The sequence below is a fragment of the Danio rerio genome, chromosome 22, assembly GCF_049306965.1.
Source record: "Danio rerio strain Tuebingen ecotype United States chromosome 22, GRCz12tu, whole genome shotgun sequence".
Lineage (NCBI taxonomy): Eukaryota > Metazoa > Chordata > Actinopteri > Cypriniformes > Danionidae > Danio > Danio rerio.
Genome location: NC_133197.1, coordinates 17,547,990 through 17,571,820, shown reverse-complemented (window position 1 = coordinate 17,571,820; position 23,831 = coordinate 17,547,990). Strand labels below are relative to the sequence as shown.

General features: G+C 40.4%; 2 protein-coding genes across 8 annotated transcripts in view; one reads left to right on the top strand and one right to left on the bottom strand.

Moving 5' to 3' along the window:
- The window catches only part of ncanb (neurocan b), a 292,758-nt gene extending 279,133 nt beyond the window's left edge, over positions 1-13,625 (top strand). For all 4 annotated transcript variants that reach the window (XM_073937755.1, XM_073937754.1, XM_073937756.1 and 1 more), the window contains 2 exons: positions 9,995-10,177; positions 12,496-13,625. In XM_073937755.1, coding sequence (XP_073793856.1) covers positions 9,995-10,177; positions 12,496-12,617 — 305 coding nt within the window. In that variant the 3' untranslated portion in view covers positions 12,618-13,625. The remainder of the gene's footprint in view (positions 1-9,994; positions 10,178-12,495) is intronic.
- Positions 13,626-19,504: 5,879 nt separating this feature from the next.
- Positions 19,505-23,391, bottom strand: LOC110439253 (uncharacterized). 4 transcript variants are annotated; one of them, XR_012398124.1, is made up of 5 exons: positions 21,505-23,391; positions 20,948-21,418; positions 20,034-20,552; positions 19,711-19,953; positions 19,505-19,631 (listed from the first exon to the last, which is right to left on the bottom strand). XR_012398124.1 is itself a non-coding variant. In XM_073937759.1 (3 exons), the coding sequence occupies exons 1-3, from the start codon at positions 22,169-22,171 to the stop codon at positions 20,059-20,061; spliced, it is 1,632 nt and encodes a 543-aa protein (XP_073793860.1). In that variant the 5' UTR covers positions 22,172-23,391; the 3' UTR covers positions 19,505-20,058. The 4 variants fall into 4 exon arrangements, 3 of the variants coding, with proteins under 3 accessions (XP_073793860.1, XP_073793858.1, XP_073793859.1); XM_073937759.1 differs by having other exon boundaries at positions 19,505-20,552; XM_073937758.1 differs by lacking the exon at positions 19,505-19,631 and having other exon boundaries at positions 19,942-19,953; positions 20,948-23,391.
- Between the last annotated feature and the right edge of the window lie 440 nt (positions 23,392-23,831).

Genomic DNA, 23,831 nt, shown 5'->3' with positions numbered 1-23,831 from the left:
TCTCTACTAAAGTATACTAATTAGCCAAGGACATGCTAGTAATATATCTGTCATTTTAGCAACATGGTAAAACATGTCAACAATATGAGGGAGGCACTCTAATTCATGCTAAGAACATGCTACTTTGTGTTAGAAACATGATACCAATGTTTTTCAATGTGTTAACATGTTAGATATGTGCGAATGTATGCAAACAATGTGCTAACCATGCTAGCAACATGCTAATTTGTACTAAAAACATGCTACCAGAGTTTTTAAATGTGTTAACGTGAAAGCATGTGCTAATTAATCAAACAATGCATTAAACAATATGTAAATACATGCTAGAAACAATATAAACGTTATTTCATGTTGAAATGTTATTTCAAGCTAAAAGTGCAGCTAGTAACATGTTAATTCATGCTAGCTTATTGTACTGGATAATCTCATGAATTAATTTTTATACACCAAATTTATTCATACCAGATTTATACATTATACCTGGCATAATGGAAACCGCTACACAATGGAAGCACGAATATGAAAAAAAAATGAAACCTGGACTTTGATTTTTGTCAAACTATTCTGTGTTCAAGATCTGTAACCATATAAAGATCCAAATTCATTCCCTGCCAGCTTTCCCTGCTTTTTATGTCACTCTGAACTTGTCATGTCAGTTTGTACGACTTCATTTTCAGCAGTTCCCCTATCGCCAATTCACCTCACATCTTTTGCCATCAGACAACGACCTTAACAATAACTGTCACTCATTTTGATCTGAGGATGTGATGGTGGCAGCGTGTTCAAAGCCTCATTCCTGAAATGATGGATATGACTGGTTCTCTTCAGCCACTCGTCGCTGTCTAGCACTGTCACAATCGCATCACCCACACCTCTGTGGACTCATTAGACTCGTTTTATCTGGTCATTTACATATGAAGCAGACTGAGAGTATGGAATCCGTCGGGTCCGTCTGCCCTGGTTAGATTCAAAGAGACACCTTGGGTTCACAAGGGCCAACTGGAGAACAGTTCCATCAGAGAATAGCTCTCAAGAGGCCTGGACCATGATGGAACAGCTCTGGAGAGCCAGTAAAATGGGTTTCTCAAGTCCATTTGTAATCCTGACCTCCGTTTTATAATTTATCGCTTAATTTATTATTAAAAATGTATTCAAGCTTGTGTGACTGTCATACTTGGCTCTTGATAAAAACTTGCCACATGAAGAATGCAATAAATTAGAATATTTAACCACATTTCAAATTAAATGTTTAGCTAACTAAATTGAACTGAATATATAATCGAATTATTCATATCAGAAAAGCTCAATATTAAATTTAATATGTATGTTTAAATTCATTTTTAATTAGAAATGTTTTACATACGTTTTGCCCAGAAGCCAATTTAAACATAAACTGAGTACATTAAACTAATAATGAAATAGTAAATCAACTCATTTTCTGCTATTGTCTAGATCAGGGGTTTTCAAAGTGTGAGGCGCGCCTCCCCTGGGGGGCGCAAGAGCATGTCAGGGGAGGCGCGGGGAAAATATTATATAATAAAAATATAATTAAGTTTAATTATTATATGTATTTTGTATTATATTTAAACGTTTTAATTAAACAAAGCTAAAAAAATAATACGTCAAAAATAAGAAAACCTTTTTTACCCAGAATGCCATATAGCTGTGAATTCACTTCTGTTCGGCAAGCCCGCCAATACAGGTATATGCCTGCTAATACAATGGATCGGTTTCTGAGACCCCCCGATTCAAAGCCTTCAAGTTCAGGGCTTAAACCCATAGACGACGATATGATGATATTTTGGCTAATGACAGCATGAGACCCGCTAAACTTCGACTGTTTTGACTGGGATGGACAGTTCTTGGATCGGTTCTTTTCATATTGAACCATCATCCTAGTTTTAAAAATGTTATATTAAAATACTTGTTATTACTCTTACCATCATTTGCATGAAAGTGCAATTATTTACAAAGTGAGTTAACATTCTGACATGTGTCTGTGTCTTTATATATACTGTATATATATATATGTGTGTGTGTGTGTGCGTGCGTGCGTGTTTGGGAGGAGGGGGGCGCCAATGGATAACTTGTGTCAAAAGGGAGGCCCACTGTCTTAGACTTTGAAAAACCCTGGTCTAGATATTTCTTCATTATGACATTTTGAGAATCATTTATGAGATTTTTACAGCTTTTTGCTCACAGTATTCTCTGCAACTTACCGCATTCAAGTGCTGATAAAAATAAAGAATAAAGTAAGCTGTGTTTTTAACATATTCTGTTCATTTAAATCTTGAAACATTCATCAGACTAAATACTATCCATTAGCCCATGAAATGTGAATGTAAACTAAAATTCTGTTTAGATGGCTGGCTGACATAATTTTATTCAATGATAAAAATATTAAATTAATTTAAATATTTATATATCTACAAAAATGACCACATTCAATAGATATACAGTTAAAGTCAGAATTATTTGCCCCCTTTGAATTTTTTTTCTTTTTTAAATATTTCCCAAATGATGTTTAACAGAGCAAGGAAATTTTCACAGTATGTCTGATAATATTTTTTTCTTCTGGAGAAAGTCTTATTTGTTTTATTTCGACTAGAAAAAAAGCAGTATATATTTTTTAAATGCCGATTCAAGGACAAAATTATGCGCCACTTTAAGCTATATTTCTTTTCGATAGTCTACAGAACAAATCATTATACAATAACTTGCCTAATTACACTAACCTGCCTAGTTAACCTAATTAACCTAATTTTTTTTTTAATTATTTTTTTTTTTTAATTATTTTTTATTTTTTTTTTTTTTTTATTTATTTATTTTTTATGTATGCTCGCTGTCTCTTCAGAGTAGCTCCTTTATATTCTGGGCCTCCTGGGATGTTTTCTTTAATGGACCTGTTCTCCGGTTAGGACTTGTGAACCCAAAATCTCATTTTACAGCTTTCTAGGGCAAATCGAGCAGACAAAAGTCTAATACACATTCACATTATTACAGGGTTTGTAACAATGAGCACAGAAACAAACTCTGGGCAGGAGCCACAGATTTGAATCGATGATGTGCTTGTTCAGTTTTGAGCAAACAGTCGTATAGCTGGCACAAGAACACAGCTCATCCAGCTGTCATTTGCAAGACCACCTGGGAGACATTTTCAGCAACCCCCACCACCTGCCTCACTGTCCCTTTTGTCCATCAGTCATCCTCCGGTGTCTCTATTATTCAAACTGTCACTGCTATTGATCACGCAATCCCCAACCAAGGCCCTTAAGAACAGCATTGCAAAGAAATGCAAGTCACATGTTATTTAAGGGAGACTTGACGACAAGCATAAATATTTTTTATGCACCAGTCAATTTAGAGAAGTTTGATTTTTTAAGTGTTGTTTCAGTCTAATTTGAATCTTTTGTCAATTTGTGTGTGTAAATTCGAATTACAATTAATATTTTTAAAGCCTTGGTTCAGCAGAAAATGAAAATTATCCTATATATTACTCAACCTCATGTTCCAATCCAGATACCTTTGTTTGTCTTCTGAATGAATGTATTCAACAGTTTCAGATTCAGTGTAGTGTGTATGATCATAAAAGTGCTGGATATACTGAGAGTGCGCAATATACTGACACTGAGGAGAACAGTTGTTATTTTTGTTTTATGTGCACACAAAAGTATTCTCATAGCTTGAAAATATTTAGATTGAACTAATAAATTCAAATATCTTTGTGTTCTGAAGACGAATGAAGGTCTCAGGGGTTTGGAACGACATGAGGATGAGTAATTAATTGCACAATTTTAATTTTTTTGTTGAATAAACTCTTTAAAGGTGTTTTTTTCTCCTCCACTGACTCATAAATTTTCACTTCAGCAGCACTTACAGATGCAAAAGTTTTATTTATATGTATATCTGTATGGCTAAGGTTTTCCAGAGGGATTTGTTCATACATATTTTGGAATTTTTATTCTACTGTATGTTTTGTTCATGCCTTTTTGCAGTATTTTTACATAGTGGTAAAATGACATTCCTCAATTAAAACTTCACTTCTCTAATACTTCAAAAAATGTACATGAAACTTAGTGCTAAAATATATACAAATTAGTGCATATTTCATTAAACATTGTCACTTTTTAATATTTAAACAGAACATTTTAGAAAACTAAATGTAACATGACTAGATGTAATACAAAAAAAAATGTCAACTGGTCAAATGTGGAGAGAACTACTGTATCAGTTCATTTTTCAGTAGTTTCTGGATGCAGCCTTGATGATGCAAGCTGAGACTGCATATCTCAGTGATGCAATGTCAGACACAATGCACTAGTGACCTCACTGTGAGGGCTAGGGTTAGTGGTGGGGTTAGATGAACGCATTAAAAAGCATTGGATGCAGCTCGGATTGGACTGCACCAGGTCTGCATATAGACCCCTCTTTCATTTTTACCATGTTCCTTACCTCATGTGTTTAAAGAGACATCAGCTGCTCTGCTTCTCTCAGGTGTTCATATAGTTTTGCTGCTGAGCTATGGATTTTGCCGGAGGTGAAGATGTTTGAGTCTCGAGGTGATGCTGACTTAGTTGAAGAAGCCCAATCTGTGTGAGCGTGTGCGTGTGTGTGTGCGTGCGTGTGTGTGTGTGTGTGTGTGTGTGTGTGTGTGTGTGTGTGTGTGTGTGTGTGTGTGTGTGTGTGCGTGTGTGTGTGTGTGTGTGTGTGTGTGTGTGTGTGTGTGTGTGTGTGTGTGAATCACCTTGCCTTCTGCCTGCCAGCTTTGATGCTTGTATGAATGAGGTGTGACACATCTTGGGGCAGCTGCTTGGCCTGGCCAATGTGATAGTGATGCGATAAACTACTTCACATTTTCTACTGCAAAAAAATGCCTCTTTTTGAAGTTGAATGCAGAAAGGAAATTGTTTTTTGTCACTTTAAAGTCTACATGAAGTGGATGTTGCTGCAGAGTTTTATTCTAGTTTTAGGGCTAGGCGATTAATCGAAAAGTAATCGAAATCGACATTCAGAACATATAATTGATCTAATTTTCCAGGTCATTTTTTTCAATAACTTCCCCTACCGCATGTGGAGCCACGTGACCCTGCTCTGTTAAGGCTGATATATACTTCTGCTTCGAACGCACAGGTATGGTGTGGTGCAGCCTTTGAGTGGTCGCTAGGCTTGGGCGGTATCTAAATTTTGCACACTGCTCATGGATGAGCAGATCCCCCCCCCCCCCTATTTGCAATAGCAAATAGTCTCATTTTGATTAAAGATTACCTAAGATATGTTTTTCAGTGGATTAACTCACAGATTAATTGTTAACTTTATTGTTTATACAAATAAACAATGTAATATAATCAGATTATCGAAATAATCAAATATTAATATTAATATAGAATCAAAATAATTGTGTTTAAAAAAATTTTGTTTATTTGTTAATTAATTTAATCATAAATTATTTATTTTTTTAAAACAACATATTAGTAATACATAAATATGAAAGTTTTTACATTTGTTAATACAATAAAATGTGTAGATGTTATTAATAAATGTAATATGTGTTATTGTGAGCAAATGAATACATAATTAATAAATATACAGTTTATTTTTATTTTTTATTTTTTGTCCTAGGTCAAAAATGGGTATTGTTCAATAGTTTTAGGACAACTTTGATGAAAGGTAATGATCCACTTCAAATGCTGACTACTGTAGTTTTGTTTTATATTTAATAACAATCTATAAACATGAACTATTTTATTGAAGAATGTCTGACTGTAAATATATATATATATATATATATATACATATATATATATATATATATATATATATATATATATATATATATATTTAAAATAATTTATAGATCATTTTAAATAATTTTATTATACTTTTTCTATACTTTTTAGTTTTTTCTTTATTTATTTTTCTTTGTTTTTGTCTTCTCAGTAAAAAGTAATGATATTCATACATTTTTAAAGCATGGCTTAGTCCAAACACTTCTTAAAGACTACGGTATGTAAGTGTACAATGTGTCCAGGATTGAGTATTGATTTTATGGTCTATTATTTATTTATGATTTCTTGCTGAATCAGAGTTGGGTTTGTGTGGACAGAGAACAGATGCTGAGTGCAGGAGTGAGTGTTTTTATGTGTGACATTTTCCTCAAGTCCTCAACCCAGAAGGTCAAACCTCTCTCTCTCCTCACAAAAAAACCCTTAAAAATGCATACAACAAAACTCATCAGACTTACAAGCAGCAGCAGATCAATTCCAGCTCATACCGTCACTGATTAGGTGGCAATTCCTGCCTGTGCTGAGCGACAGATAACCTACAGTTGCTTCCCAGAATTGATTTGATTCAGAAAATTCTGCAAGGAGGTTAATGGCACGCCTTGCTCTGGAGCGTTTGATAAAGAAAATCTCACCTGAAAGGGGAATGCCAAAGCCACGAGGCCTAAGGTGACTAGAAATCACATTTTTTCCAGCTCGTTTTTTTTTTTTTTTTCGTGTCCTGAGATATATAAAAAAATAATAATAATCACATATTAACTCTTTAACAAAAAAACATCTACTTTAAAAATGTTTTGTGGCTGCAAAAAAGGTTTAACTGTAGATGAATAAATGGAAAAATACATATTTTCATTAATGTGTGTTGACATTTGGAATATTACCTGGCAACCTAAGTACTGTTTGAACGTTAAGGCAGATTAATTGTGTTTGTTATTGTAGATTAATTGCACATTGATGCCTGTGTATAGACAAAATATATGTAAATGACTACAATTTTAAAGACTGAAATTTAAAAAAATATAAGGTGCATCCCAAATTACATAATAATGCACTATTCTATTTACAATGAAATGTATAAAAATAAGTGCCCTTTAAATACCCAGATGATGTACTTATTCAAACAGTAAAAACAAAAGTGTAACGTTGGAGGGGAGGAGCTGATGGTGAAGGGGAGGAGCTATCAAAGCTAAGGTTAAATTGCCTTATTTGGGGGGTGGCTTTCGCATATTAAAAGTGGTCGTAGTCTATGGGCCTACTCACATTATGCCATCCGTACTGTGCCCAGGCCCGTTTCCCGGATCGTTTGAGAAGTGTGAGTGCGCTGAATCGGGCTCAATCACGGTTCACTTGGCTGGCCCTAGCCCTGTTGGAAGAGGTGGGCCTGAGCGCGATTCACTTGGGCTTTGGCGCGGTGCGCTTGTGTGTGAGTGCAAAACGCGCCAAAGCCCAAAACTGAAAGCAAGACGTGACTTTTAAGGGACCGTTTCATATGGATGTATTAATCATTCTTACTGTTCAATGAACGAAAACTGCCGTAGTTTATTAAAGACGCAAACCCCTCACTGCACGACGGCTGCGCACCTTCAGCAGACCTCCTCATTCCTGCAGCACGAGGGCATTATGATTGTTTATGAGCGCCAAAAGAGGCGGATCTGTTTGGCGGAATATCTGACTGCGTGTCCCCAAATCCCTAAAGACTGTTTGGCAAAATATTTGACTGCATGTCACTGCATATCAAACGACTGAAACGATATGACGATACGATACGTTTGAGGAAACCGATTACAACAAACCTTTTGAGAACATGGAAAAACTAATCTATATGAGTACTGTGAACTCACTCCATTTAAGTTGAATTAATGAGGTATTTAACTAACTCATTACCTTCAACACTGAGTTTAAAACTCTTTTCAAATGAGTAGAAATAAAGTAAATTTTAAGTTAAATACATTCATTTCAATTGATAAAGTTGATTTAGGGTTTTACAGTGTTGGAATGATACTAAATTCATACACTACATGGTTGAATGTAAAAGTGCATTTTGTATTTTGTTTTATTATTTAAAGCAACTATAGTTTTTCCCCTGTTATTAGCACAGTAACAGTAATCTGTACTGTGTAAAGTGCAGTTCAAAAAGCCTTCATTTGACTTTGTGACATTTTACGGATAAGCTGTGTCAGCGAATTCCTTTATAGGGTGATATGTATGGCAACTTCATTTACAATGATTAGAGCATAATTTAAAAGAAAATCCTAAAAGTTTAAAAGTCTTGTAATAACCCTCAATAACACTCCAGGGTTGTTCCGTTAAGCATTTCGATGAGTGCCATATAAAGGGTTATGACACTGTGACAGTATTATTCACAAGTATAACTATTATAAACAAATGAAGTGCTGGAAATTTACATTAAAGGCATAATTAAAAGCAATTAAAAGATGGCTATACCAAACTTATAACTGGAATCAAAAACAAAATAAAATAAATACAGATTAAATAAATAATTAAATAAGCACATAGCCTACTACAACTAGAAATAGCTCACTGAAATCATTTAAATAAGATCTGAACTCTTTAAACTTGCATTCTTACAAAAACAATTTGACGTTTAAATCGTGGCTGACACAATTTTTTATTTATTTATTTATTTTGTGATAACTTAAAGTCAATTGGTCAACCAGGCAGTCATTTATAGGGTTAATCACGGTTCAATGCTGTTTAGTTATCTACTGTATTTTTGAGAGGGTTTTGGGTCACTTTGCAGCATAGAGGTTTTTTTTATTTTGTCAGTGATGTTGCATTGAAAAATGTTTGAATAAAGCAGTGTTGAAAGCAGGCTTTTCATAATGGCAACCGTGTATAAGTATAATACATTAAAAATCAAACCTCAGGCCAACTTTATGATCATCTAAATGAACGAGCTGAGGAGATAATGGCGGACAGCCTTGCGCTATTATTTTTTGCAGTGTGAATGTGAGGTGTAAACCAAAGGTTAACTGTTTGTACCTGTATTCCGGTCTCTTCCCTGTGGTGTTTACTGGCTTGCCACTAAAAAACAACAGAGCAACAGCACTCTCTCAGCAGCTTCAGTATCTTCAGACAGGATGTGCCCTGAGTTTCAGCTGCGAGGGCGCCACCTAAAGAAAGCATATGGAACTGCAGGAGAACTAATGAAATGTCACTGTGAGGCACTGCTGCAGATTGTAATGTCACTGTAGGCTGCTGTGCTTTAGGGCTGAATTAGATTCATTTTTCACATTTTACCTATGATAGATATTGCAAGATTTTACTCAATCTTGGACATGAAGCAGAAGCTACCTGACTTCCATTTTGTGGTCTACTATTCTTGAATTCAATGGAAACGATGTAGTGAGACTTGATTTTATTCTTCATGAATTGACTGAAGGGATCTTAAGATGTATCTGTTTTTCATTGTTTACACTGTTCTTGTTTTTAATGATTATTTATATGGTGTTTTGGAGAATTAACTTGTTTTGTTTGTTTTGGTAACAAGCACTTGGGTGGAACTTGAAAAATGGCATCTACCGTATGATGGCATTTATATGGCTTTTTATTTTGTTTGTTAGATATTTGCTGTATGATTGATTTTATTTTTTTAATGCATAATTTTTCATATAGTTTTTAATTAACTTTTTATTTTGAAGGGTTTTGCAACTCAATGTCAAGTGGCTAAGTGGTATCTAATGTATGTGACAGTTGGCATCCATAGATCATCATTCGCAGTAGCGTTCACAATTTAACAACAGAAACAATGGATATTATGAAACAGTGGACAGTATAATGTATTAGATGTTGGCCAATAATAAGTGTTTACTTTATCATTGGTTACTGTATATTCTAACATAAAGTAATAATGATACTTCTACAGCATTTGTTACATTATTATCGTAGTTCAACATTTACTAATGCATTATTAAAAATTTAAAATTGAGCTTGTTAACATTAGTTAATGCTCTGTGAGTTGACAAAACCTAACAATGAACAACTTCATTTTCATTAACTAATATTAATAAATATTGTAATAAATATTGTTTGCTTATATAAATACATTAGCATTATATGGAACCTTATGGTGAAGTCGGACCAATATAGCCTTAAATATCAGCCACAATGTTTAGTAAATCTTTACTTAAATTAAATCTGACTAAATGTGGATATAATTTAACGTAGGTGTTACATTATTGTCTGTTTTGCAGTACTATGCGGAACTCCGCCCACCGTGGACAATGCTTTCCTGATTGGCCGGAAGCGTTCTCATTATGACATTCACTCTGTGGTGCGTTACCAGTGCGGCGATGGCTTCCTCCAGCGTCACGTCCCTACCGTGAAGTGCCGTGCCAACGGCAAATGGGACAGGCCCAAGATCATCTGCACGAAGTGTGAGTATCATGATTTGTTGCTATAAATATATATATATATATATATATATATATATATATATATATATATATATATATATATATATATATATATATATATATATATATATACAGTATAGCTTATGCTGGCCTTAAGTCATGATGATTCCAAAACAAGTTTGTGAGGGATAGAAGTCCACTTCCATTTAATATCAGTACTGTTTTATCAGTATTGTTGACATTTTTTTGTTGTAATTGTGAGTGTACATGAAAACAACTATACTGTAAACTAGGGTTGTAACAATATACCGGTATGACGGTTTACCACGATTTGAACGTGCACGATTATCATACCATGAACAATTGCATATCAACGGTTTTAACCCTTAAAGACCGAGACAGCCGCCCGCGGCTAAAAATAAGTATTGCTCTTAAATGTTTAATAACTTTTGATCCGCTGATCCGATTAATACAATTCAAAGATTGGCATAAAGAAGAGAATCTCAGCTTTCCAGTGCTGTATCACATAACATTCACGGACTTTCAGAGGCTCCGGAATCAGTGCGGTTACGTCATCAACATTTGACAACGCTGATTTGACAAAGAAACGCTCGTCACTGTGTCTCCGGACAAATCAGACATGATACATTGATGCATTGTCCCTCCTCCATGCCCAGATTGGTTCAAACTCGCTATATCACAACCAATAAGCATAGGTTTCACTTTTGTTTGTGGACCAAGCTTTTTGAACAACACGGAATGAGAGATAGGCATACATTTATGCGCGGCTAAATAAAACGCAAAAAAAAAGTTTTGCATGAAATAATTCTCATACTAAGTACTTTTGCATGCACAGCAGCACAGAAACATGACAAAACAGTGACACAGCAAAGACGAACTGCTGCTCTTGCTGTTTTCAAAAGACGTAAATGAAGATGCAGCTGTTTGTCTGCATTGCAGACAACCATATCCATATCCATAGACAACCATATCCATGCTGGCACATAAAACCTAAGGATGTTCCATATTGAATCTATTTTCGTTATGTAACTATTTATAGTATAGTAAATATTTATATCTATTTTTTACTGAGGATTTGCACCATGTTTATTTGGACTTTATTTGGACTTTGACACATTATTTATTATTTTCTTATTTTTATTTGTTCATTGTAAGTGGTGTTGTTTATAGTAACTAAAAATATATTATTTGGAAAAAGTCAAATTTGCTTCACTGTTCTATTATTTTGTAACATTTGTAACATACCGTATACCGCAAAACCGTCAAAACCGTGGTATTGTTTTAGACGATTATCATACCGTGAAAAATTCATACCGTTACAACCCTACTGTAAACAGTCATAAATGATGACTTTCATACTTAAAGCCATGGTTAGGGAGCTGGAATTGTTATCTAAAGGTCACAAGTTGAGTCCCAGCGTTTTTGGGAGTGAATAACCAGTGCTCCTACCACATTTAATACCATGGCTTGAGCAAGACACCCTTACCCAACTGCTCCGGGTCTGTGTTCATGTTGCGTGTGTTCACTGCTGTATGTGTGCAGTTGGATGGATTAAATGCAGAGCACAAATTCCAAGTATGGATCACCATGGTTAACCAGATATCACGACTTTTACTTTCACTTTCAAAGGTTTCACTTTCACTTTCTAAACTTTCACTTTTAAAACTTTTATTTTCTTGTTGAATATATGTACAGTATACTAAACAAGTATAAGTAACTAATTAAATTAGCTAAACATTTTAAGTAATACTTTAATTACAGTAACTAGTTGCATTGTAACTGATTACACACAACACTAGTCACAGTTTACATTTTGCTTTCCTCACATAAACTTTAGTCATTTAGATCAGTGTTTCCCAACCCTGTTCCTGAAGGCACACCAACAGCACACATTTTCAACCTCTTCCTATTGAAACACACCTGAATTAAATCATCTGAACATTAGAAGAGAGTCCAAAACCTGAAATGAATGGGTCAGATAAAGGAGAGATCCAAAATATGTACTGTTGGTGTGATTTCAGGAACAGGGTTGGGAAACACTGATTTAGATAAGGCTGTTGTCCAAAGCGTCTAATAATTGAGAAGGAAAATTAATGTGCACTGTAAGTAAATGAACTGTAGTGTCATGCACACACTAGCAAAAAACAATGCATATTTTTAATAAAAAAGATATCTGGTTTCTGAATAATTATTGGTTTAGCAAAATTTGTTGTGTGTTTGATGGCTGGATGACTTTACAGTCTTGTTTTGGAATCTTCATGGTGTCAAGATTAATCTACACATCAATATCTCAGACCTGATTTCTGATTCATCCTCAGCACGGAGGTCTCACCGCTACAGACGCCACCACCACAAGTCCCACCACGAGCGCAGAAAGCACAAGAGGCACGGCTCAGGAGGAGGCCATCGAGGTCAACAGGAGGGTCATGGCCATTTCTAACCAAATAATCCCCCTCCGTTTGCGCCAGCCTTTCACCTCAACCTCCTTATCTTTGATATCCGACGGCCTTTCACCTTTCCCCCCCTTCTCGTCCGGCTCAGTCGACCCCCATTTACGATCATCAGCGAGGGGAACTGCTGGACCTTACAAGGACTATAACGGTTTTACTTTTCCGTCTTTTTATTATCGTCAATGTTCCATCGCATTTTAGTGGATCGGTCACGAGGAAAGTTATTTCGTACGTTCAATGTAGAAAACACTCTAGGTAACTGTTTATGTATTTTTACATAAGCATTAATTGAGATGGGTGGGTTGGTACTACTTGTAAATATTGTATTTCATTTTAAATCAAAACGGACTGGAAATGCCCAGCATCTGTCGATCGTGCGGCATTTCTTGACCGTTTTGACGTTTGTTTGCTCTTTGTAAGACTTTGACCTGATTTATACAGTATTTCTGAGTATTGATGTGTTTTGGGTTGCGAGGAGTGGTGCTCATTATGATTTTTATTGTATTTATACTGTTCAAGTGCAAAAGGAGATGAGTGAATGGCTATATGAGCAGTCACACTTAAAATAATTATACAATGATAAGTACCAAAAATTAGTTTGATAAATTTGGCGACATCAAAAGCTGTACAATATATTTGTGTGAAAAGCAAACAAAAGTCAATGAAAGTTTAATGAAAGCATGACATTTTATTTTAAATCGGGCAACATGACAACAAGTTAGTCACTCACATTTTGGTAAAATAATCTTAAAAACAATAACATAAATAAATAGTTTTAATTTTGAATACATCAAAAGTTTTACGATAAACCTAAAGTGTTCTCATGTTAGCTTTCTCTCAAATTTGAGATTTTAAATCTAGTAACACGGTAAACTAAATTTCAGCCCTATTTAAGGGAGTCTTTTGGGAATAATGATTTACTTTTTGTCTCACAGAAACTTATTGAAAGCATTCAGAAAAAGTATTTTCTAATAAAAGTTATTCATTTTGCTACAAAATAAGGCTGAATAGCAGCTTGTTTTTAAATTTAAAACACCAAAAAAAGAACCATAAAAGTAGTTTGATGAAACGTGAAATATCTTACTTTCACAAAAATATGTCCAGTGTTAATAACATCAAACTTGACAAACATTTTAGATCTATATCAGTGTTGTTTACTTCAAATAATGACCTTTATAAGTACTTTCAGAACAATAATATACTGTACCTCACATATTATACACCCGCTTCGAATGTTATCACTTGGTTGAATGGGAGTTATCAGTGGTTATTAGCTGATAGATATGGGCAAGTATTCATCCACATGGTTAATCAGCTATGCTAATAGAAAAGACTCCAGATCCAGTGCTGTTTTTACATTACTGTAATGGTTGGCTTTAGGGTTATGGTAGGGGTAGGCGTTAATAAAATTAATATGAAATTTAATAAATCATATAAATATTTCTTGTTACTTTTTGTGATCTATAGCTGATTAACCATGTGGATGGATAATAACAGCCTTCTGAGGCTACCAGTAAGCACAGAAGGCCCCTACTGGCCCATATTTATCAGCTGATAACCACTGATAGTGGTCATTCAATCGAGTGATAACATTCGAATCGGCTGTACTATCATACATTCCACTTAATGTTCTAGTTATGTGTTTCATAATTTTTTGACCATTTCTTTTATTACAGCCCTTTAAATGTAAGGGAAAGTGCAGCATTAACACTCAACAAAATATCTTCTTGGCTCCATTGACCAAAAAAATTATAATGAGGGTTTGTAATGTCATCATTGTGCACCTTTGATTTATGGAGTTTAAATACCCTTAGACAGCCTATAACTAGTTACTAACAATAGTTACTAACTAGTTACTATAACTATAACAATCCTGACGTAAAAGGTTTTCTCAATGCTAAAAGTATTGACTTTGAGCGACCTGACAAAAATTAGTTAGGTAAAATGTGCTACTGTAAAATCTCTCCTTCAATCTGTTATTGATAGTCTGCAAAATGATTTCCTACTTTCTCACCCTCAGAGCAGAAATTGTCCTGTCAAGAAAAAGAGCCAGAATTAGAGGTTCGACTCGTCGTTCTTAATTGCACTCGGCTACATATACGGCACATCAAACCCAGCCGGTGACAAGCTAGTTTAAACAGCTTTAGGAGGGGGTCGCAGCTACGTCCATAATTAGCTTCTTGATGTAGCACAGTCGGGGAAGAAATAAAATAGGGGCGGATTCCCTAGGGTGCGACGAAAACGAAAACAAAGGATCCAGATGGTGCGATTATCACACACAGGTTAGATGTTAAAAGTGCTCGTGGGTAAATTTTTGCGAGGCAGGGATACCTCCAGCATCGAAGATCGGGAGGTTAAAAAGCAAAGGGCTCATGCCAGTTGAGATGCGGTGTTTGGCCTTCTGTTCTCCTCAGAGCGAAAGATATGGTCTAGGCTTTCCAAACATACGCTTTTTTCCTCCCTACCAGGTGCGTGTCCTGTTTTTCAAAGAGTACTGCGACAGCTGACTCAAAAATGAGGACCGTTTCTTATTCTCTGCCCTCTCAACTATCCTTCTTACCTTAAAAAAAGGGCAGACTCTTTCTTTTGCAGCGCATTTCTAATGCCAAGTTTTGTGCTTATCTCTCGCTGTTCCCTGTGAGATTGCAAACGCAGCCCGGTTCTTTTCACGTCAGCACTCCCTCGTCTTTCCTTCTCTACCTTTGTCCACCTTTTTTAATGAAGTAGCCAAAAATTCAGAGGATGAAATGCCAATATGTATCAGAACACTTCATCTTTTTTACCTAAGCAAGCTTAATTAATGTTAAGGGTATTGGCACTTTTTTGACAAAGAAGCAATTGACTTCAGGGACAGAAGGATTTTTTTTAAACCTGTTTTTGTACATTTTGAAATTCAGTCAGAAGGAGAGAGATGTGTATTATTGGATACATTTCCCAACATTTAACCCCAGTTTACCAAAATTATAGTAAAATAAACACTACTACAGAAGATTTAGCAATAAATAATTGATTAATTAACATTTTGTTACTATTTATTATTATTTAGTTGTTTTTATTGATCTAATTGTTTGTTTGACTTTGTATTGTGTTTATTATAACTAAATTTTTTTTACATTTATTGAAATATAAAAAAAATATTATATATATGAGCAATATAACAGCATTAGCAATGCGATTTGGATGTATATTGTGGTGCGTTGCGTCCCTATTTTGTGCTTAGTATCCCACCAGTGCCGATATACAGCCATATCGCACTGCTACGAGTGTGATATTGCATTCATACTATAGTTTGACGGCATAATCATATGTATAAAAAAGAAAATCAAACATAGAGAGTCTCAAAAACCCTTTTGTATGAGGAACTACTTTCTTCCGCCACTCATTCACATCTGCAGATGACGTCAGACCAGCAGAAACCGTTGCTACTTCACAGAAATCACTTTAAAGCTAGTATTTAAATGATTTTCTTGCGTAATGTCTAAAGTGATGACAAAACAGATGATTTTTGCTTACATTTTAAGATGATAAGGCTGAATGGCATGAAATGCCATCAGTCTACAGACATTTCCCAGTATTTCTTTGTTGCAATCTGGATATCACAATAATTAACCCCGAAAAAGCCAGAGCAAAGCTAACACTACCAGTTTCTGTGGTATAAATACAGCATTACAAAATACAAAAAATAGCGATAAATCTTACATGATGTAAAATTATTTGTTCAGCTGTAGTTTGAAACATGCACTGAGAAAATGCTGTTTTTCTCCCCTAAGGAGTTATTGTGCAGGGTCTGTCGCCATTTTGTGGCGGAACATCAACCGTCACTTTCTTTGGTCTGCTCAGACAGGCTGATGGCGAGTGATGCACTGAATCCGATGCTCTGAAACTATAAATATTTAAAAATAGGCACTATCCTTATAAATAAACTGCATAGTTGCAATCTAAACAAATACATTCCCAACTAAAATAGCCTCAAAAGTACAGTATGTTGTCCTACAGCAGCAATATTTGTCAAACTGTAGAGTGTCCTCTGCTTGTGGCTGTAGATGGGCGGAGTAATACACAAGAGTGAAGGGTAAAGAGGTTGTACAAGTGCTGTTATTTGCAGAATATTGCACGGCTATCAGCAAATAGAACCAGACAGAACTGTTGTGTAATAATATATTTACATATATAACTTAATAATCTACATACACTTAATAATATTATAAAAACATGGGGTAAAGAATGTTCTATTCAAGTTTTGTCCAATACTTTCAACTGCGCATATACATATTTCGTTGAACAGAAGGTGTACCAGAGGTATACAATTTGTCAGTCAAAATTGGAGTCTCATTCTGATACCCAGAATCCTAATAATCCACATTAGCTGCTAATGTAGCTCTCTATCACACTAATAGCTCTTTACACCCTTCAGCTGAGGCTAGCGAAGGAAGGCAGATGGCTAACAATGTGGCAACTTAATTGTGAGCCTTGATTATAAAAATGAACCTCTAAACAAAGAATGTTCGCAGCTGTCTTTTGGCAGGCTTTCTGAAGAACCGCAAAAGGCAGCTGCAGGACGTTCTTCCGGCAAGTTTTCTGACTAATTGCCACAGAGCAACCGTGCTCCCAGAGGTTGTTACACTAGCTGCACGACCCCTTTGTAGTTACATTCATGGAACATAGTCTTATTTATGCTTGCATGCATGATTTATTCAGCCAGATTTGCTAAGCAAAACATGCAAAACACTCGGCAGTGACATTTTGTTTGCTACAGTATCTGCTGCTGCAGCCAAGAATGCCGTTTTTTCCATTTACTCTGTTTTGATACCATGTGCACATTGTATTCAGAGTTTAACCTTGTCCTTTTTGTATTTACATGATTGTTGGAGGTAGAGAGGAAGCTGTGGAGGTGAGACAGGAGCATGATGTCCTCTGTTTAATCAGGAGTGCAGGTATCACAACACATCCATCATTACCTTCAAAGAGAGTAGCGCATCTGAATTTTTAGTGCGCTAACTTGATCTGCTGGAAATGTCTTTGATTGGACGGTGTCAGAAAGGGAATTACCATGACAAAGAAGCCAGTTGAGTCAGCTGTGGCACTGCAGATTTTTCTGAAAATCACAGCTGCTTAGTATATTTAACCTGAACCTCCGGCATTCCCTGTTCACCTAAACCGTGCTTACATAGTCTGCCCTTTACCTCATATAAATCTCTTCTGGCACATAATCCTATCTGTAAATTCCATCCCAGCTGGCTGTCATATCATTACCGGCGAATTCGTCATGCACATGGTTGCTTTGATGGTAGGGCTGTGGGAGAGGAGTTTAAGGAAGACTTTATGATACTGATTAACATATTGCTAGTCAGATTTTACAGGTGTCCATGTGTAAAATACACCTGAGGTCTTGAAATGTATTGAGCAGAGGTGTGCTATTACTTTTCTTGGTAAACAAATATATGATTTGCGGTGAGAAAAAGCACAGCTATAAAGCAAAGAGGTAAATAAATGATTCAAAACTCTTTAACAACATTATAGCAATATGCTAATAACATTTCAAACCATCTTAGAAACGGCAAAGACACATGCTAAGAATCATTCAGAACAATTCTACTTACATTCTCAACACATTAGCCCCTGCGTAGCAACAAGCTAATAGCACTCTAAACACCTTAGCAACTCCATAGCAAAATGCTAATCAGAATCTCTTAGCAGCCACAAAGCAACAAGATATACCAAAACACTTCAATAGCGGTATAGAAATTTGCTATTTACATTTCAGCTGTGTAGCATCACACGGATAACCAATCAAAACATTTTAGCAAGTGTATAACAGTATGCTAATAAACAATCAGAACATCTAAGCAACGGCAAAGAAACACGCTAAGAAACATTCAGAACACTAGCCACTGTTATTAGTCAATCTGAACATATCAGCAACCTCAAAGCACAATTTACTCAAAGCATTTTAGCAACCATAGGGCAGGCAACATGCTAGTAAACAATCCAAACATTTTAGCAGCAAAGTAACATGCCAAAATGATTGTAGCAAGTAGCAAATGTATAGCAGCATGCTAATAATCAACCCGAATATTTTGGCTTCAACAAAGAAACAATAAAAGTACTCAGAACAAATTAGCTTTCATATAGCAACTATTTAGCATCAAGCTAACAGGTTTGCTTGGGTAATCCCACATTTTATTCTGAAGAATCTCAAAATGGTCAATCTAAAAAAACAAAACATAAACGATTTTCAAGTATAATTATAGTTAAAGCTCTTATTTTTGCATATTTATTATCATTCCTGTATATTTATTGCTTGAAGGGCATTCGGTCAATGTTAGTTATCCAACATTCGCTGCTGTTAGAAGCAGTAAATGTATTCCTCCATAAAGTTAACCTCCACTCCACAGCTGCCCTGTCCTGACCTATTCATGCATCTCTAAGGACCGAGCTGTCCCGGGAGAAGCTTGCTAATATACAGAATTGGACTCAAGGCCTTCTGGGCGTTCAAAGCATTTGCAGACCTGGACAGATTTGTCCAGCCCATCACCCCCTTGTGCTGGAAAAGGGATTCATTCTCCCTATGAGCTATCAACCAAGGCTGAACCTGGACGGGGGCGTCCCGCGAGTCACTTTTAACACTCAAGGCAGGGATTGTTTGTCCCAATTGGAACGTAGCCAAGGCAGAACCTGGACGAGGGCATCCCACGTGACACTTTTAACACACAAGATAGGGCTAATCTGTCCCAATCGGAACGTAGCCAAGGCAGGACCTGGACGCAGCAGGCATACAGCGTTGAACTAAGAAGACAGGGCTCATTTTTGTCCCCACTGAATTTACTTTTACCACACAGATAATAAATAAAAGGAATAATGAAGACACTGAACACCATTTGACCGTTAAGTTGTACAATATTTATTCAGGACGATTCAGAGTCTTCTGTTTGTTCGAGCGGGCGAGCGCCCTGGCTTTTCCCTTTGGCAGGGCGCCATGGCAGCGTCCTCCTGCTGGTTCCCTCCTGGAAAAGAGACACATAAAGGGAAGTTAGCCAATGCCATACGTTCTGCTGTCCACGCCAAAGAGAATGTGATTTTTACCAGGGGAGAGACGGAAGTCTCTGTCCTCTTGCGCCCTTTCCGCGGGGGGCTTTCAGTGCCCGCTGCCTCCCCATCCTCCTCCTCCTCCTCCTCCTCCACCAGGGCCCTTTCAAAGAGTCTGCGGCGCTCGCGTGCTTGGAGAGGTCCGAGGTGAAGTGCGTAGAACTTATCTGAGGTTGAAGTGTCATGGCACATGAATTGCGCCACCTTGCGGCGATCCTCTGAAGAGTATGCATTCTTTGCCTGCGTCGGAGAGAGACAGAAGCTTGATTAGGATAGAAGCCGCCGCTGGTAGTTACAGGGGCGTCACAATGCCTACTCACATGAGTCGCGATCGCAGTGCGTACGTCAGTAAAGGTGGGTTTGCCTGGAAGGCCCATACTGAGCCAAGCAGACTGAAAGTACTTGTTCAGGGTCCGACAAGGACTGGCTCTGGAAGTGAAAAAGAAATAGGTAGCCTGGCTCCCTCCGGGGAGACCAGCCCGCAGCGCCAAAAACCTGCGGAACCAGCTGTATTCCTCCCTGTTTAGGGACAGCTGAGCCGCCCCAAAGGCTCTGTTTGTTTTTTGAGTGGTAATCTGACATCAGAGAACAAGCAGTGAGTGAGTGAGTGAGTGAGTGAGTGAGAGAGCATGCTACTGGTGACCCCCACCTTACTTGCGCCATACTCACGTTAATGACATAAGCAGACTCGTCGGGGCTTCTGGAGGCCTCTTCAACCTCCTGGATTGTGAGATTCTGGAAGACTCCACAGCGGTGCCCAGAGATGGAGGTTAGGTAGCCAGTCAGAAAGCCATAGAAGCGCCACTGTTGCCTAGTGCTTGGGTTGGATTCGAGGCTATCTGGTGAAGGACATTAGACAGATTAGACCACCGACGGTTCTATTTCCTTTCTGGGTCACCAACAGCTCTTGGCTGCTGGTGACTTGTTCTCCGGGGCGCCAGCAGCTCAAACAACAGCTGCTGGTGGCCCGGAGAGGAATTGTGCGTTTCTTCTTCAGGGGCACCAGCAGTTCATGGACTGCTGGTGCCCCTGAAGAAGAAACGCACAATTCCTCTCAGGGCCACCAGCAGCTGTTGGTTCATCCAGCCACGTCGGTCTGCCCCCCTTCCCCCCCGAATGAGTCCCATTCGCGGGGGAGAGGGGCAGACAGACGTGGCTGGATGAACCAAGGGCTGTTGGTGCCCCGGAAGAACGAACAGGGGGAATCGCTGGAACGGCGGAAGGGCTTGCTTACCTAGCAGGGCGGGAATTTTCCTCCCAGCGGTCCGGTGACAGCGCACCAGGCTGGCCTTGGGGATCAGTCGGCTTTCCTTCGCCTGCTTGGTCCTTACCTCGTGCACGACGACACGCCGGCGTATGCCGCGGATGAGGGCTCTGACCTCCCTTCGAATCAGAACCAGAGCCGTGCTGGAGAGCTGACAGGCGGCCGGCGGCGTCTCCGAGAGGTAGTCTAGGAACTGAGCCACGTTCTTCAGGTAGTGCTGCCTGGTGGACTCGGCCATGCGCGTCTGACCTAGCCGGGCGGCCCACGCTCGGATTCGGGCTGGTTGGTTGAGGAAGAGGAAGTCCCCTGGCTCCGCGGTGCCCCTGGCCATGTAACCAAGGAAGGCTTTGATTCTCCCCAGCTTCGAAGTGACGTTGTTCCGCAGGCGGGGGGTGGGCTCGCTGCCCAGTTGGTACCCTTCGAACTCCCCCAAGAGAAGGTCTGTGGAACGAGCACAACCAAGAGTCAACTTCCCCGAAGCCACACACCCAGCAGAGCGACAGTGACGTGCCTGAAATATACTCAACTCAGCGCGGGGACGTGGTCCGGGAACGGGTAGGCAGTGGGCTCCAAAGCCTCCGGAGGCTCGGGGGGCGTCGGACCTCCGGCCGCCCCTCGCCCGGGAGGCGGTGGTGCAGGAGGCGACCTGGTTCTCCTGGCCCTCTTCCTCCTCCTTCTCCCCCCTTCTCCCTTCCTTAGCTCCCGGTAGAGGCGTGTGATTTGGAGCAGGGTGGACCGCATCTTGGTAACCTGTTTCCCCAGGTCCGTGAGCTGAGCCTGTATGCGCTCGGTGGCGCGCCTGCAGCCGCGGTCGGCGCACGGGCGGCCGGCCTCTGGGTCCTCCGAGTCCCGCTCCCCCTCGGAGGACGATGCTAGCTGGGACACGACGGGGATTGCAGGCTGGGTGGACCGCAGCCACTGCAACTCCCGAGCTACTTTCCGGCGTTTCGCCCTCCCCATAGCCTCTTTCCTTCCCGAGGTCGAGAGCTCCGCGTGCTGCCTCAAGTGCCTGTCTAGGCGGGCTGGCGTCCGGCGACATCCCGGGACCGGGCACGGTGTCTTCCGCGTGTCCACGCGGCCGGCGGCCAGCGCGAGCAGCAGCCGCTTCTCGTCCGAGTTGGCCACCTTGTGAACGGCCGTCAGGTGAGGCGCAAGCCGGCTGTAGACGTTGAAGCATAGGGCACATTCAGCCATGACCGTGCTAGAGCCAATGCAGAGGGGGAAAGGGGCCCACACGCCACGTGCGGCGGTTAATAAGCGGCCGGAGGCGGCGTCTACTTCCGCGTCATGACGTTGGTGCACCCGTATTTCTTAAAGGGGAAGGACACCCCCCCCGCACCAGGAGGTGTAAGCCGATGCCCTACGGAGATCCATTCGGTTCAAGCCTTATTTTGTTACGACTTCTCAAGTAGGGGGGAGAGGGGTGTCCACCTCACTCCCTTCCCCCCTTTTCAAAGGAACCAGAGGGGGTGTCCCGTTAAACAATGCACCCCACCGCCCCTTCATCGTTGCCCCGGTCAGCGGTTCGACACCTCTCTCTCTTGTCACGACTCGAGTTGGGGAAGGGGTGTCCCACCTCACTCCCTATCCCCCCTTCATTTTGCTGTTCTGGCCAGCGGGAGCTTTTCCACAGCCATTCACGTTCACTTTTTCCACCCCAAAACGGGGATTGTTTGAGCCCCATTGGGGGGGGGGACAGCTCCACACGCGCCAGCCGCGGGAGCTTTTGTGACCTGCTACAGCCAACATGGAATACGCACCAACCATCGAAAGGGGGGTCCAGACAGCCCGTAACCCCGGCACCACTGACCCTGGCACGTTTCACCTCGCCGGAGTCCACTAGCTTCCCCTCCCAACCAACCACCCTCACTCCCCCGGGAGCAGGGTAGGCGGGGTGGGGGTCAGCCGGGAGCCAGCAAGGATAAACCCAGGGGGTGGGCGGCGTTGCGGGCGGACGGACGGGATGCAGACGCACACACTCAGGCGGGGGTAGAATCGAAGCCCACACCAGCTCGTTCCCTACGCTGCCCCTGGGGCCTCGATTCACCACGCCGGGTGACTCGACCGAACCCACCGAACATCCCCCAGCCCTCGCAGGGCGAGGGGCGTGGGGCGGGGGCACGGGCCGAGTATCGGCGCGGGGGAAACGGAGTCCAGGGGGGCGGGCTGGCGGGCAGGCTGAGCAGCAGACAAGCTCTGGGTCATTTAGCCAGACGGGCCATCTGGGTCCTTTACCCACAGATCGGGGCGGGAAGGGGGGGCGCTGTGTGCGGAGGGACACCCCCACGCCTCCCTGACAGAGCGCCCAGGACGGGGAGGATCTGCCACACCCATAGAGGCCGACCCCATTGGTGCTTTGGGGGGCCTGGGTGGGGGCCTGGCCCCTGGGGCGCCACACTAGCTCCTATCGATCAGTCACCGTGGGGTCTGGCGACTGGACTGTCAGAGACTAAGTCCATATTTCTTCGCCTTCCCCGAAAACCTGATGGCAGGTCAGAGATTGTGGGTGTCGGGCAAAAACCTCCAGGCGCGGGACGTCCCGACAAGCAGGCCGGGAAGGGTGGTCTCCCGTCGGGCATGGTTTGGTGGGCTCGGGCCTGGGTCTAACCAACGCCCCGGTGAGCGCCAGGCATAACGTATTCCTGTTGGACCTTTGGCGCTAGATGCGTAAAGATGTGCCGCTGGTGAACCATTGATGGAGCCGCTGGTGAACCATTGATGGGGCCTCTGAGATCCAGCGTTGGGGAGGCCTGTGCCCCGCGCGCTCTGCCCGGGGTACACACACCCTTCTTGGGGAGCGAGCCCAGCCCCTCTCCCTGGCCTGGGGCCTCTGAGATCCAGCGTTGGGGAGGCC

Excerpts from the sequence above, each read along its gene's own strand:
- LOC110439253 (XM_073937757.1), bottom strand. The coding sequence starts at position 22,163 with ATGTGCCCTATGCTTCAACGTCTACAGCCGGCTTGCGCCTCACCTGAC. Across the intron at positions 20,553-20,947 it reads GAAAATTCCCGCCCTGCTAG|ATAGCCTCGAATCCAACCCA; the intron begins GTAAGCAAGCCC and ends GTCCTTCACCAG.